The sequence below is a fragment of the Parus major genome, chromosome 1A (assembly GCF_001522545.3).
Source record: "Parus major isolate Abel chromosome 1A, Parus_major1.1, whole genome shotgun sequence".
NCBI lineage: Eukaryota > Metazoa > Chordata > Aves > Passeriformes > Paridae > Parus > Parus major.
In genome coordinates, this window is record NC_031773.1 from 27,324,627 (window position 1) to 27,341,904 (window position 17,278).

At 38.8% G+C, this 17,278-nt stretch overlaps 1 protein-coding gene across 1 annotated transcript in view; it reads left to right on the forward strand.

The window, feature by feature from the left end:
• PDZRN4 (PDZ domain containing ring finger 4) overlaps positions 1-17,278 on the forward strand; it is a 41,681-nt gene that overhangs the window by 15,273 nt on the left and 9,130 nt on the right. The window contains exons 4-6 of the mRNA XM_033514403.1: positions 9,514-9,612; positions 11,729-11,791; positions 15,208-15,309. Coding sequence (XP_033370294.1) covers positions 9,514-9,612; positions 11,729-11,791; positions 15,208-15,309 — 264 coding nt within the window. The remainder of the gene's footprint in view (positions 1-9,513; positions 9,613-11,728; positions 11,792-15,207; positions 15,310-17,278) is intronic.

Here is a 17,278-nt window from a genome sequence, read left to right on the forward strand (position 1 = left end):
ACTACATATAAACATTTCATCATGAATCTCTCTGCTTAGAAAGCAAGAATTCATGGTTTTCCCAGATATACAATATACCAGAAGGGGTGTTGGGTCTCAAGCAGGAGAAAACATATATACATACATATAATGGGAAATTATAGGTGTGCAGTTAAGTATCTCTAATAAATTAGCATTCATACTGCACCATGGGAAAAGAACAGAATGAAAGGGGAGAAATAGGAAGGAAGGTGGAAGAATCAGGGAGAAAAGTAAGACCATAGTTTGTCCGAGAGAAGATAGTGAATATTTTACTTTCCAGTACATGGGATCATCCAGAGAATAGGGGAAAAACTGGTTTTTAATAGCATTTAGAATATTTTAGGTATAATATTTCTCATAAGGGAGGATTTTTGGATTTATTGTTTTGACAGGAATCTGAAGATTTGGTATCATGCACACTAACTAAGCTTCAAGAGGTTTGGATACCCTGTCAGCTGTTGAGCCTTTAGCAGCCACGAAACCTGGAATTTATAAAGGATTTTTTTCCTTCTTTGACTTCCATATGACATACATGCACTCAAAAGTCCACCATGTGTCTTTAAGCTAAAATATCCTTTAAATGCAAGTCAGACAGGCCACACAAGGTCTGCCAGGCCCACAGAATTAAAAGTGTTTATCTCAGCGTCATATGCTTTAGAGCATTCCTCCTACTGCAACACTGAATTTTCTCATAGCACAGTGATCACAGGCTTCTGATATTTGTAGTCCAGCTTCATCAAGCCCAACCAGTTGCCCCATCTGTTCCATGACTGCTATCCACCCCCTGTCCTCACCCGAAGGGAGTCTCACTGACACCAGGGTGTCTTCCTCCTCCCACTCATGGCTCACAGGCTGTTGCTGCTCATCACAGATCAGACTGCTGAATACTCACTGGCAGGCCTACCATGCCTTAAGTTTCTCCAGTGCTTGATTTTTCACATAGAAGTATAATGCACGCCAAAAATTTTCACTCCGGAGTTGCAGGGTGAGAGAATTCCCACATCCATTGGAGCTTCTTTATTATCAAAGGATTCAGCAGCTACAGGGGCAAATTCTGCTCCCTCAGTTGCACAGTGATATTTCATTAATAGGTGCCTATACGTTAGCATAATTTTGGGGTTTTCTGCTAGTTTTTTTTCTTTTTTTCCTTTTGTTTTGTTTTCTAGCACTGGCATCATTGTCTACAGCATCCTGCCATAGCAGAGTATTCTCTGTCTAGACACAAAACAGCATGTTGCTCTAAGGGTAGCTATAAAGCAGGGATCAGTAGGAAAATGATTTTGTTTTCAAGTATTTCTCATACTACATTGTGTTTGGGATTGGAGTATGCATTTTAAAAATGGTTGCTGATATTTCTACTTTCTGCTTTGATGTAAACAAATCTTGTGTGAGAGGTTCTTAAATCTAAACCAGACTTTAAAAAATGAGGATTATATGAGACTTCAGCCTATAAGGTAAAGCCCCCACCCCTTGGACTGAGCATTGTTTTTCCCCACCATGTGGAATGGAGATAACCCTCTGTTTCTTTGTGGTAAGCTACCAACCAAATCCATTCTGGCAAATCTGACACCCAAGGTGATTTGTCCTTTTCGATGCTGTTTATGAGAAGTCAGGACAGTCTTCTGTCAAAAATGATAAGTGAGAAGACACCAGGGAATGCAATTTTATTTGTAACAGCACAGCTGCCAGCAGTTCCAACTTGTTTACATCTAAGCTGGATCAGTCTTGCTCCATAGCTTTTCTATTTACATCCAAATAGCCCCCAAGTACGTTGTGAATGTGCCAGTCTGTGTAAAATCTGAATAACAGAACATACTGGAACTGTTAAAGAAAGGGAAAAATAATTTATTTCTTTAGGTTATTTTCACAACTTGAGAATGTCAGTCATTTTAAAAGCAAAACCCTGAACTCTACCAAATCTTCATAGACATTTACAGAATGGGTTCTAAAATTGATCTATAATGTGCTAAAATCCTGCAGTGTTTGTAACCTTCCATGGTGAAGGTACCAGAGGAGTTAAGAGCTTTGCTCTTCTGATAGAATCATTGTTTTTCTGGCGAAAGTGGCAAGTGTTTGCAAATTAAATCCCCTGCAAGCTTTTAAATACAAGTTTATTCATTGTGAAAAGAATGCAATAGGACCCTGCAGTGACCTGTGAAGGGGAGGGCTGTTTCAGTGCACTGTTTCACACTGAATACTTCTGGAACATAGCCTACAATTAGCCTGTGTTACAAAGACATTAATGTATTTCCTGGAAAATCCCTTTGACAGGACAGAATAACTCTTGATGGTGTTAGGATAGGTTCTGAGGTCTAGGATGCCTTTGTTTCCTGCAGTATTACTTGCCTTCTGTGTGGAAGCCCCAGAATCCCAGGGGGTTTTGATCTTTTTTTATTGGCACACTTAAAAAAGCTGCAGTGAAAGGCATTTCCCCTACACAGGCTCTCCTGTGAGCTGTTTCCTTACAGTAGCTCACCCTAAACTCTCGTCATGGAGGTAAAGTGAGAGAAGGGGTTTATGTTGGACTGATCTATCTTATGACAGAAGAGCTCTTCTAGAAACTGAAAACTCTTGTTCTCTTTTGCCATTTCTTTTTTGCAGTTATGAATAAATAGGTAGTCTATATGGTTTGTCATTAAAAGTTAGTGAAGTCCAGAGATGGTTGTAAATGTCATTACTCTGATTCTGTGAATTGTGGGGTGATCTGACATTTCCAGTTTCTCAGTATAAGCATATACCCTGTCACTGTGTTTTCAAGAATTGTAATCATGCTCTTAAATTAGATGATTGCCTGGAAGGATTCTCTGTGGTGTAACTGACCTGCCTGGAATGCACTTACACACAGATATATAAGCACTGCATGTGCCTATATAGTCATATACTTGTTTGCACACACACACACATGCACATGCAAGTAGAGAATTAAATATTTAACACTCACCCCAACCCTGAAAGCAAAATACCCTACCTTAGTATGAAATTACTTTGTTAAATATACAGCAGAGGCATCACAGACTCTCTTCATCTAAACAGAGATAAGCAGTCCTTAGGAAAAAAAAAATCATAGCTGAAATAGATTGTTTTGATGACTAGGAAAAAAAAATCATAGCTGAAATAGATTGTTTTGATGACTAGGAAGAAAAAATCATAGCTGAAATAGATTGTTTTGATGACTTCTACCAATGCTAGGATTTGCATCTCTTTCTTCTGAGTTTCTTCAAATTATTTCTGATCACCATTAAAGACATAACCTCTGAAAAAAGCCGTGCTCAGTGTTGGAAGCATGACTTGAGTAATGAGAAACGTGATACTTGTTTGAAACACGAAGTATCTGTTTAAAGTGAATATCTCACCCGTCGTTCACACCCTGATCCTTTGTACATGACACTCATAATTTTTCTTGTGCAGTGCAAATTCGAGGTGAAATAAACTGTACTTTAAAATGAAGTCTAAAGGATACCATTTATTCTGCTCCTGCTGTTTGTTTTGTTACAAACCCCTCTGTTTTACACCCACTCTCATTTGCAACACATTTTATGTAACATGTAATGCCATCATCATCTCTTTTGAATTTGAGATGATTTTTTTCTGTTTAGCAGCTCCACCGTGAGCCCTCCTAGAGTTTCCTAGATTGAACTGTTCCTGTATAAAGAGTTAAGGTTCTGTTTGTATTACTTTTATTTCGTGAACAGAATTACTTGACAGTGATGATGAGTTTGTGGCATTACAAAGATTAAATATTATACAAAGTAGCAATGTAAATGAATGGTGATTTAGCAGCCTGGAAAAGATAAATCCTTCAGGTCATGTGGAAGAAAAGACCAAGAAAGTGAATGCTATTAGCAAGATGCTGCCAGGTGCTTGGCTGTTTGAAGCCTTGTCTGATAATGATCCCAATACTTGCATCACTGAGATGCAGGATAAGTGGTGAGACAAGAACTGAAGAGTTGGAATTACTAAACACTTTTATGAGACTGAGACTGATCTTTGCTTAGCTTCCATAGTTTACAGAAGATAACAAGAAGTTGAAAAAATTATCTTACTTATAGAACCTTCATATAATAGCCCTGTCAGAAAGTGTGAAAAGCAGCCAAAATTCAGCTATGCATATGAACTGGAGGTTGATCTCACCTGTAAAGATGCAGAATCAAGACGATACTGCAGAATTAATCTTAGTTTTAAGGTGTATGTAGTCCCTTAGCACTTCTGTTTGATGCCTCAGAAGACTGACACCAACTCAGACAGATGAGGATTTTTTTTCCACTGTAACTAATTTATTAAAATAAGTCAGACTTTAATGTACTTTCTCAGTTAATTCCTGACTGAGCTATTCTGTAAGTACTCTGATCTTGGTTTTTTGTGCTTCATTCATTCGATTACTCATTCTGTCAATTATACCATTAGCAAGATGAACAGTAAAATCAGCTTCTCAGCAGTTACTACAAGTGAAAAAGGAAAAACAAAGACAAAAGTAACTATTTTTTTTTTTTTTAATTTTGCTTTATTATTTTGTCGCTTTTTCTTAAAATGTATGCTAAATACTACACTTCTTCACTTTGGATCATCAGATATTGGGCCCCTCTTTCCATTCAATAAGCCTCGATTTCTTCTGAAAGGGCTATGACACAGAATAACTTGCCTGACTCAAGACACTGCTTTACAGGTAAACAAGGACATAATCAAAAAACCAGTCAGTTAAACCTTTGTGTATTTTCAAACTGTGTAAAGAGTTTGGATCTCTGCCTGGTGGTGGGCTGTAAAGGGGTAAAACATAAAGATGTTTCATCTCATACCTGGGGTTGTTTCAGAATCTGCACATGACCACTTAGCCATGGGCATTCATGCACTTTTTGGTGGTAACTGCTTTGTTCTGGGTGGCTATGAAGATAACATTTTATTTTCTGGTTGTTTTTTTTTCCATGATATTGCAATAATATCAGCTAGGAAGAATTATAATCTGGATTTGGTCTAAAAGGTACTAGTAATCTTTCACTAGTACAGAAAAATTGCTGAATCCACAGACATATCTACAAACTGCATCTCTTGGAATTTTTTTGCCTTAAAACACCATTACATTACTGTGGGCTTTGTAGGTGGAACATGTCAGCCATAATTCAAATATTCTAGGACTAAGATAAAGCATCTCTGAAATGCATTGTTTACTTCACAATACAAGGAATTTTTCAGACTGGTAGCATTTTTTCTTTCTGCTGATGGGGTAGGAATCCTTCTCCAGTATGCTGTGGTAATTTCCTTTTCTAAAACCTATGTGTGCCCTGTTGTGTTGGCTCTTATTTTAAAACCTTTTGTTTTCATGCTTGTAAACAGCAAAGCTTCCCTTCTCATTTCTGTCTTTTTTAATTCCCTTCTATTTAGGATGTTGTTTGAACTGGAGAGGGAAGAAAGCACACTGTTTTGGTTTTACAAGATAGACTATACTGATATTTTCCTCTAAAGATAATGGAGCTAAATGGGATGAGTAGATTCTAGTTAATGGTCAGAAATTACATAATTGACTGTATCACAAACTGCAAATGTTTAGGATCTGCCTTACCATGTCACACAAATATAAACTTTGAATTATGAATAACAGGTTCTGTTACCCTGGGGAGTAACACTAATTAAAATTAATTTGTTATTTGACTAGGTCTCAATGGCAAGATAATATTCTCATTGTAATGAGGAGTTTAATGTTAACTGATCACACAATGTCCATTTAGGAAAAATACTGTTGTGTTTGGATTTGATGTTGCCCCTTCTGGTGACAGAGTTCATTGGACCCATTACTCTGGCATACTGTATGGGTGAAGGAAGCTCAGTAGCTGTGATGGTTTTGATAGTCTGTTCTGGCCTTTTAAGTGGGTTCAACAAGTGCTGTAAAGGCAGATGGGGATTTATTGGAAGGATGTATTTATAGTATTCTTACAGTGCTTTTCAAACACTCTGCAATCATTTAGTCTTTAATGTGCTGCTACTCTGGTAGTGTTTGCATTGTTTTCTGGTTATAGATAAGGAAAACAAGTCACAAAAAGTTGTATGAGGTGACCATACCAAAGCAGTTACAATTGGACAGGGAATAGGACTTAAAAACAGAAAACTTCTGGAACTCTGCTAAAAAAAATCTGTCCTATTAGCAAGGTATTCCTAATTTATCTTTTTTTAAAGTATGATGAATTTGAGAAGATAGGGAAATTTTAATCCTATATGATCTACATGTCTATTCTGTCTTTTTTATGTCTGCAGAAATTGGCTACTTTGTAAAATTTCATCCCAGTCTTTCAGGAAGGGATAGTCATTCTAATTTCCATGTCTCTCTTTCAACCAAATAATTTATGGCAAAACATTTTAAAGTATTGTCTTGACTGTGGAAATGCACTAAATTTTTGTTCTGGCCACACAGAGAAAAAAACCAGCAAGTCAAAGATTTAGCAATTTGGCTAAATGTCACTAGGTAGCAAAGTACTCTTCGTCTTGAGAGGTGGCTGCCCCCAGTGTGCCCAAAAGAAGGGAAGGCCATCATCTCCTGAGCTCTTCTGAGCTTCAGTCTCTCTCCTCCCACCATCTGACTGTCAGCACTTTTCAGGAATGTCCAAATATTATTTCTCATAGATTTAGAAAATGCTGAGTTTTGAAGACTGGCAGTTCAGTCCCTACATGCACACAGACAAAAGCCAAAGACAACTGCGTGTGTGTGCACATGTGTGTATATATCAAAAAATCTTTCAGAGAAGGAAATTATGTCCTTACAAATTCATTACTGCTGCCAGACTTACTTTCTGTTTCTTCTGTTAAAGACCAGTTGAGAGGAGAAAAACTCCACAACACTATAAAGCGTCTGTTGCAAATACTATGTCAAATGTATTTACTGTGATAGTTCAGATTTCCTGGCATTTCACTTGCTGCTCTTCTGTTGAAGTTGTTTCATATGTGCTTGTTACACACAATTCGAGATCAGACTTGTGGGCTTTTTCCCAGAGAGAAAATTTATTATTTTATGCAAAGTGTTTTTAATTTTTCCTAAAATATTTTTCAGCTCTGGCAAGTTTGCTTGTCACCAGGGTGTATTGTGTTTCCTGTTAAAAAAGAGATGCTATGAGGTTTGTAGTGCAGGTGTGCCATGGGCAAAAGTTACCTTTTCCAGCTATCCAGTTCTCTGGAATGACTTCCAGTGCAAACAGACCTTACCCACCTTCTCCCTCATGATGAATGAGATATGACTTGAGTATGTACTTGCATCTAGACTGAAAATCATGAAATGGTTGTTGGGTACTTTAATATTAAGTACCAGGATCTCAGTTGTAGGTATCTACAGGTTCTAAGCAGTCATCAGACCAGACTCCATATAGTCATTTAGGAGAGAGATGGTCCAAGACTACCAAGTACTAGCCATAGCTGGTTCCCTCAGGTGCTTTTGGTAAATCTCTGAGACACAGGATGATGCCTGTAGGCTCATCCTCATTTTCCTTTGCTCTTTCATGTCCTAAATGTTTTTGGAGCGTTATTTTTTCTGCTCATTGAGCCAGCACACTAAGAGAATTCGGTTTGCAGGCTGAAATGTTGGTACAGTGTTGTAGTAATATTTTGAGTCAAATCATCCATGAGAATTTCAAGGTCATTTGCATCTGAAGAAATTGTTTTCAGAGCAGTCTTGGGGCCCCTGTCCAGCCTCAGCTTGGGCATACAGGAGGCTGTGCCAGCAGGAAAGTGAAAGTTAATGGATTTCAGCTTGTGCACAGCTCCCTATTTGCCTTGATTTAAAGTCCCAGATTTGGTCCTTTATGGTGTATTTAGGTTTCCTTATAGGCCTCCAAGGGACCGCAAACTTCTTTATTCCTTAAAAGTATACCTTGTTGCTGTAATTGAAGCCATTTTGTTACTGTAATTTCTCCCTAATATTACAGCTCTAGTCAAGTGGTCTTTCCCTCTGGAGGCATCAATTACTACAGGTTTTGAATAGGCCTCCCTCCAGTACATATCCTTTTGCTTCCAATGCCAAAATCAGGTCACTCTGATTCCCTCCCCAAATAAAACATACTCCTGTGTTTCTTCTTTCAAACCCAATGTGTAATCTGTACGATTGAATAATTCCACTCTTCGCCATCCTACATAAAACTCCTGCCATGTCTAAGAAAAACTAAAGAATACTACTGGTTTCATGAGATTTTTTCTACATTTTCTTTGTTTTAATGAGGACTTTGAATGTCCAAAGTCCAGAGAGAAGCTTGTAGGGCTTGTGCAGGTCATGAACTTGTATAGATTTGAATTCTTGTGAGGGAGCAGGGGAGCAAGCCACAGCAGTGCACTTTGTGAAAGATGTTCAGCTGAAATGAAAATATCACAAGGCTCATTGGCTAACCCAACTTCTGTGTGAAGTACAGGTTTTTCTGTAAGCTGGGGTATTTTGGCACCTGGGCCCAACAACTTGCTGGACTCTGTGTCCTCACTGCTGTGCACCCTGTGCCTGTTTGTGGATTAGTCTGCATTACATCTCATGTCATGAGATGGAAATCGGGGGGAACAAGCTCTGAATCACAGAGAACTGTATCTGGGAACTGAAGCAAAGGTTAGTCTCTCTCCTTTTATTGCATAGCCACAGAAGCAGAAGCTGTCACAGTCCAAATGTGACCTGAAGACTCTACATACAGATACCAGCTAAAGTTTCCCACTTTCAACCAAGCTAATACTCTGTGTTATTGGGTTCATCCTGCTTTATTACAATTATTTATTTCACAATGCTCAAGTCCAGTTTTGTATTTTTATGAAGGGCTCCCCTATGAAACCCTAAAAATGCTTAACTCAGATGGGTGTATGTAATAGTTACCGCTCTACCATCTGCCCAAAAACTTTCACTTTTCATGAGATGCCACTGCTGGGACATCTGGCACTAAAAATATATTTTCTGCATCATTTCACAACTGAGGAAGATGCCACGGCTGTTTAGCTCCACAGGAGATTCCTTGAAGTATCTTTCTGTTATCTAACAGCTTCTGCAATGAAGCACCACTACACTGGCCAGGGAAGGAATGATGCCATTAATGGAAGCATGTATTTCTGCTTTGTGGCTTGGATTGCTGTCAGAAGGGAGTGGCACTTGTGTGATGGATTGATTGATGGTAGCCAGACTGTCTTACATGCTATTAATCAGCTGGTGTGATGCGACTAGAAGGACTATGTAATCTACTGTAAGTCAGCTCCTATTACCCAAAAGTTAAAGACCTGAAAAACTGATGCACAGCTGTATTTCTCAAAGTTTGTCATGTCTTACTGATCAGTTTCTGTATAGCTTGAACCTTCAATATACTGGGATTTCCTTCTTAATTTGCAGAATTATTTCCCCCTTAAAGATCCACCCGTAACATTGTGTCTCAAGATTGAGCAGGATTAATAGGTCATACAGCATGATTATCTCAGCAGCTTGGTGCTCCCTTGTGCTGTGCAGCTTTTCCCACCCTTGGCAAGAGCCACCACAAAAGCCTGTATATTTTCTTGTAGGAGGTGGAGCTGTGCCGCATTGGCAGCCAGGAGAAGCTGGGGCTGACTGTCTGTTACAGAACTGATGATGAGGAGGACACGGGGATCTATGTCAGCGAGGTAAGGACATGAACACTGGGGAGGAGTCTGGGAGATGTTCATGTTCACATGCCAGGGAATGAGCATGCACGTTCTCTTAGACAGGAGTGCAGAAGTGCTGGCCATCAACCAGCTCATGGCACTCTCAATTCGTTGGGATTATCAGTTCAAATCATGTTGCTCATGTAATTATTAGAGTAATTATTACTAGTGGGCTTCTTTAGTATAAGGGCTTTTAACTGCAACATTGTTGTTAGCAAAGCAAAAAGCAGTATGAGAATGGTCTGAATTTTGAAAGAAATGTGCGCTTATGATGGAGATCATGCACAGCTTTTGAGAAGTGCCTTCTCCACAACCCTGTTTGCATTCTCCCTCTGCCACAGCCTCAATAATGCTAACAGTGGCAATCATTATTGTACTATTTTTGTGTTTGTTACAGTTGTGGTAGACACAGACATACCACAGATGGGTGGAGAGAGTATTTTGAGAGATTAATATGTTGGAAAACCAAAATATAGAATTCTAAATACTGATGTGGGATGAATCCTCAGGTTTTCACTGGCTCCACTCAGAAAACATGCCCCAGCACAGATTGTTAACATTTCACAAGGTCAGTCCACAAGACTTCCAAGAGCACTATCTCCCTTTGAGTCTCCAGTAATTCAAAGAGAGGTTTCTTTCTGGGTAAAACAGAACTCCTCTGAGTCCAAGGTCAGTGCTGATTATTCTGCATGAACTGTGATCCCAATTGGTCCATTTTTTTGACATGTTGAAACAAATTTTGACATTAAAGTTCTTCACTAAAAGTCTGGTTTGTTCCTGAAACAAGACTGTCCAGGGGTGTGGTCACAGCACCAAGCCTGTCAGATTAAAGGAGCAACTAGACAAAGCTTTTAGTCATATGGTTTTGTTTTAAGTAATCCTGTGGGGAGCAGGCTGTTGGACTTAATGGGATCCTTATGGGTCCATTCCAACTTGAGAGATTCTGTAATTCTAAATTCTTAGTGAAGCTCATGGGTGGAGAGGTTCAGAAATTATCTTATGTATCAATAAATGGGACGAAGGCAAGATTGCACATTAAGAGGTTTGTTAATGTTAAACAAGCTGAAAAGCATAGCCTTGGAGTGAGAATGATGAATTAATATAAATTACCTAAGAATATATCTCCCACCAGTTGGAAGTTGTGCTGTTAAAGTCTTAACAGGTCAAAGAAAGTTCAGGAATCTCTTAATATGTTCAGGATTGTATCTGAAACGTTCTGTTTATCTCAGAACTTTGAAAGCAAATGTATTGATATTATCTTTTGTACTTGATTAAGGACTTCAGATTCATTGTGGTTTTTTTTCTATGACAATGCCCAAGAAGAAAATAATACCTACAGATGTAGAGGATGTAGCCTGCAAACTAAATGCTCAACTCAAATTTTTGGTTTGAAAAAAGAACGTATATCATGATGAGGCAAAATAAAGGATTTAATATCATCAAGTGAAAGGTGATAGATTGAATTGTCCTGCAACAAACAGTAGGTAATTGTTTAAGGGTGAGCTGTAGTGTCTTTGATAAACTATCCCTGGAGCCCTAAATATCTTTTTAGGTTAAACTAACTTAAAATTAACTGGTTCAGACTAGGAATGATTTACAGGACCTGTGAGTGATCTATACAATATGTGTCCTTAGGGTTTTTTTGATGTTTCCTTGTGAACAGATTGATTACTAAGATGATAATTTGATAGTAAATGTTTTCATGGAAGAAAAAGAATTGAGCCCAAAGACAGGCTCATTTCTATAGAGGTATCAACTGCTGCAGAAGCTTCTCAGTCCACAGTGAACTTCAAGAGAAAAGGGTGCCGTCATTAATTTTTAATGCTCTGACAGCTGAAAGTCAGTGACAGTGGCATAGGAAAGTATTAATTTGAAAATCATGTGCTCCCAACCTTTTCTGTCTTAAGGCTTTTATTTGAAACAAGCTCATACAATCATTTAAAGAACTGTGTAGTTTCTGTTACTCTAAAGGAAACTTCAGCTTGCTTCTGTACTGTGTAAAAATGGTACTTTTTCAACTCTTGCAATTGTGCAGCTGTTATAATTTCCCATTAAAAGCTTTTAATGTTCAGTTACTGGTTATTGTCCTGTGCAGGTTGATCCAAACAGCATTGCTGCCAGAGATGGACGGATCCGTGAAGGAGACCGCATTTTGCAAGTATGTGACAATAGACTCTTCCTTAAACTCTTTCTTCAGACAAACATGCAGTGCCATCTTCTCTGTGGACTGTTAATGAGGGAAGATAGTTCTCTTTGTTACTGTGATCGATGAGAAAATCCATGTCTGTCTGTTTTTTAACACAATAGCTGGGAGCGAGAGTGCGTGTACTGAAAAATGAGACTGACAATCTCGTTCTGGCTCATGCACTTACGTCCCATGTCTTTTTTTCCATATTTATTAGAAAATCTCATTTCCACTATGTTCATCTCAGTGTCAAATTCTAAACAGGATCCTGAAGACATAAATATAAGTGTCAGAGACGTGCTGATCATTCACCAATTGCATAAATTTGGGTAAAACTCATTTATGCTAAGCATAGGAAATAAGAGTTTTCGCACAAAAATGTGTTGTCTGGAAAAGGATGATCTTGAACATACTTAAAGAGGGGGTTCATTAGGTTTTTGTTAATATTTTCTTTCCTCCCCCAATAATACATTGCTTTTCTGAATTCTTTTCTAATCTACTGCCTTGTTTTCTTGTTTTTTTTCCTTCTTTTGTTTCTGTTGATCCACTTGCTTAAAGACCTACCCCAAAGGTGCAGCATAGGTGGGTGCAGGTGGCTGGCTGCTGCACAAGGCAGGGTACCTGTAGAGAGAGGGAAACAGAGAGAATGGCAGTGGGTTTCCTTTTCCAACCAGCAATGAGTAGTGCATTTTTCACCTACTGCAAAATTATTAAACAACTACCAAAAATCAATTGACTGGAAATTTTTTGTGATATTGTAGCATTTTAATTCTGGTTCCAAGTTGATTTGCCCTGCTTTTTTTCACTGAAGCCCCTGAAGGAACTCTTGGTGATGACAGGTTGGTTTTCTGAACATGTTCCATAATTGCATTTCATTAATTTAAGCAGATGAGCTTTCAGGTTTTCACAAGATCAGTCTCTTCCTTCCTTCCAATCTTTTCATTTCTGCAGGAAATATCTTTGCTGAAACGTGTGTCTCTTATCCTGGAACAGTTTAAATCAGCTTTGGGAGTCTAGCTACACAACAGTGTCTATTAGCTGGCTTACCAAAGCGTTCCATTTTCTAGAGAGGAAATAATAAATTAGATTTTAATGTCAGGGCTCACTTGGGGGCTGCTGGTTTTTTTCCTCTGTGTGGCTGGGATTGTAAAAGCATTCATAGGATGATGTTCTCCACCAGAAAGCACAGATGCTAGAGTGTGAGGGCAGTGATGTCCTTGGCAGGACTTGGGGTGAAAGGATAATTCCACAGGCTGCATGTAGGAGAGGGAAAGTTAGGACACTGCTTTCCATGTCTTTATGTGAAATACCTACTGAAGGAATAAGACTATTTTTAACTTTCAAAAATCAGAAAAGCACCCCTTTTAATTCAGCCAGGTAGAAACAACTTTCCATTCCTACTCTATGTGTGTCAAAATGAGGAAAGAGAGAGTAGGTTCATTTTCCACTCCTTTCCTCGTTTTGTAAAATTTCTGAGTGGACAGCCAACAGCAGTTCAGGCAAATGTTTTCCAGTTCCTAATGAAATTCAATTCATTTCAATTTTGAGTAAAGACTCCAGGAGAGAGAAAACATAGATAATTCTGCCATCCTCTTGTGGACTGGAGCATTACTTTAATGTCAGTGCTGATATATAGCTATGAATTTGATCATTAAAGTTAATACTTGGAGAGTTATGTGGGGTTTACTTTCATATCTGAAAACACATTGACCCTCTATCTCCTTTTATTGATGAGATAGCTCAGAGAAATAGAAGGTGACGGTGCCATTATGGGGGGATTACAGTGAGGCTGGGAGAGATACAGATCCTTGAGCACAGGGGTGATTTCTTTGGGTGGCAGGTGGCATTGGTTAAGGCTACAGGGGGAATGCCCATGTGTATTCCTCACAAAATGACAGCTGGTTTCCTCTCGTTTTTGAGGCTAGAACTGCCCCCTTTTCATTCTCAGAAACCACCAGCCTTCACAGTCTAAGCATCTGAAAACTGCCTGAGTACTTTGTATGAAATCCCCAACATCAAGGGAAAGTTTTAGGAAGGCAGTCCTAGTGGTTGTTGCCTAAACTTCTGCTGTTTTCAGCTGTGAACCTCCAGGCCAAGCACAGTCCATGGGGCAGGCTGAAGTCCTGCTCTTTCCCCATGACAGTGCAGCTGGGATGGGGTGGCCAGCTTCAGGTGGTGTGGGGCCAGCCCAGTCACCTCCGCTGGGGTCCAGGGCGAGCAGGAGTTACTGGAGCACAGCCACCACATCTGAGGATGTTTTGTACAGGCTGGAAATCTGCTCCTGTGGCTGCATCTCTGCTTTTCAGGCTGTTACCTGGTCTACCACAGACCATGGCTATCCCATCATGTAAGCTTTGAAGGGTCTCAGGCTTTTCACTCACTGCTGGTTAGGTGATTTGGGGTTTTATTTAATCTGATTTAAAGCTGTGTTATTGAATCAGGGCTTTCAGGACAAACATGTACAAAAATGCAACTTTCTCTTTGATTTTTAACTACAAGTTCCTACTACTTTGAAATGGAACCATTAGAAGATTTTTTTTCAAAAAAAAAATATTATTTCTACCATCCAGTTTTGTTATCACTCTTTTTGAAATAGAGCAGATTTTGGAGGTTTTGTTGCCACAATGAGAATAATCCACTTGTGCTGTGAATTGGACAAAACTGAATTCATATAGGAAATAAGATTTCTATTTTATTCCCTCATAAATGGTTTCTGGACAATGAAAATTGTGTTTGTTACCATGTAGTCATGGATGTCATTGTTTTTATGGGGTTACAGAATAGGAGAAAGGTAGCAAGAAAAGACGCGTTTCATTGAAGAACCGCTTTTATTTTGATTATCCCCTTGTAAGAGGGAATACATATGTTTTGTGTGGGACTAAGCCGTCCGCACAAATATGAAATGATTAAATGGAGCAGCAACAAGCAGTGACCTCAAAGTATTGCCTGGTGAGAGATAATACTGTAGCTCTCTAATTGGCTCTCTACCAGCATTCAGTGTGACTGATTTCAGCTGTAGCATTACCAGTCTTCTTCCACCAGCACTATTATCTCAGAGTGACACTTCCATTACTCTGAACGGAGAAAGATGAACGTCACCTGTCAGGGGCTGGTTAATTGTGTTGCTAGATGTATGTTACCAGGGCGCAGGTTGGACATTTATGAACATAACTGCTTCCTCTGATGTCCACCATCCTTCAACGATCAATACAGCTCTTACAGTAAGCGCATAATTGAGTGAAGGCACTTACCACTGCGGGGCTGAAGATGAGCCCGTTGCGCAATTTTCATTGTCCATACATTCAGCACAAATGAGCTGATATCTGCCCCTTATTGTGTGTTGCTTTGTGGAAATAGAAACTAATGTGCCACTTTCATTTGTTTCCTAGATAAATGGCCAAGATGTCCAGAACAGGGAAGAGGCAGTGGCGTTGCTCTCCAGTGAAGAATGCAGGAAAATTGTGTTGCTGGTGGCGAGGCCAGAGATGCAGGTTAGAGTAAGCAGAGGCACTGAGCCAGAACCTGGGTTATACCATGCATTCACTGTCACTGTAAGTAATGAACTGCCAAGAAATAGGAATGCCAAAGTTACTGGCAAAAGGAGCAAACAGTTAACTGCAGAGCTCTGCCCTTTTTTATCCAACAAAGAAAATATTGCTAGGGAACGTTTTCCCCAAACTGAACAAGTTCTTTTCCAGCAGAGTGAACAGGTAGATAAATAAAGCTGGCAGCACCAATATGATATTAGTAAAATATGAAGTAGAACTTGAAAACTGTGCATTACTCATTAGATGATTCTGGTTTGTTCAGGAGATAAATTTCCCATACTTAATGTTTATCAATTTTATCTTTTATATGAAGTTTATAGTTTATATGAACTTACACAAAGTAGTAGCTTGTCATTGGTGAGGGGCTGTTTTATGCTATGTGGTTATAGACAGGCATGTGAATGATTAATGTATGTATCAATTATGGGACTTTCACTACATTATCATTCAGTAAACGGAAATCTAATTGTTTTAGCAGCACCCTGGTCACAAATATGATCTTGCATCTTGGGAGGTGCATTTTCAAAAGCTTTTAGAAACATTTTTATGGTTTTAAAAATAAAATTATGCCAATGCCAAGAGTCTTGCTATGCCAAGAATTTTTAATATCATTGCAGGGGACAGATGTTAGATTGATTATCAGAGAAAGAAGAGGTAGAGTGGTAGAAGACTACTGTTTTCACATCCCTTTATATTCTATTTGTAGGCCTTTGCAAGGCAAAAGGACATAATATTGTCACTGTTCTCTCTATCTGCCAACAATTCAGAGTTAGTTAAGTTGCCATTTGTCTCTCATGATACTGTTCTGATATTTTCAGCTCACTAGCTGCATATTCTGTATAAATTAAATTAAGTAAGTTATTTCAGTGTCACTTGGAATCTATACTTGAATACTGTAGTTATAAAAGAGTCACAATTTCAGCATTCATATCCTTTATGTTTTCAGGAAGCTAAACAATTCTTATAAAACCAGTGACAAAGTACAGCACAAATTGGTGTGCCTCACTTTATACTGCAAAATTGTAGTCCTCAATTGCTGAAATTTTGAAAAAGATTTTTCTATATTATTCCAACTCTTTTTCATTAGGATTCTGTTTTTCACTGGGGAACAGAAACTCACCCAGTTATAAAACACGTGCCCAGAGAAAGTTCAGTTTCTGTATTTGTTTAGACTGGTCAACATGAAAAAAGGAGTCAGTATTATAAGATTAACATGAGATAAGGAATTACTTGTATTCCATATGTAACCATTGTATACCATTGTATACCAACGTAATTTCACACATGAATACTCCTTACAATTAATAAGTGTGGTTTGGTTTATGTTTGGGTCTTTGGTGCTTGATTTCTTTGTTTAGTTTATGTGTTTTAAGAACATACTCATACAAAACTGATGAAAAAGCCAGAGTAGGTCAGAGATCAGGCTGTCAGCTGATTTCTGTTAGTTGTGTTGCTTTGACTTGGTAAAAAACAGCAGGATTAAACAGGCTTTCATTTTTAGATAGAAAATGGTAATGGCAGTATTACAACCTTGAAGGGTGACTGCAGAGCACGTTCCCTCAGTAACAGGGAATAAAACCCCTCTGCCCACGTATTTGTGCAGTGAATAATGAAGTTTTGAAGCAGAGCACCAGAGGAGCACAGCACACACGTGCATTCTCATGTGTGAATGTAGTGTATAGTGCACATGCATGCTAAGGCACATATTAGCTTTCTTTTAAAAGCTGTAACATAACATAAGCGCTCTCATTAGTCATATGCTGGGTCTGGCACAATCAAATCAGCAGATTTGCCCAAGTGAGATTCATGTTTCATCCTCCAAATTTGTTAATCTCTGCAATTTCCTCCCATGAGGTGAATTAAACTGTGTCCTTTACAGTAGAGGAAGGCTGTGCTCATGCTTTCCTTGGGA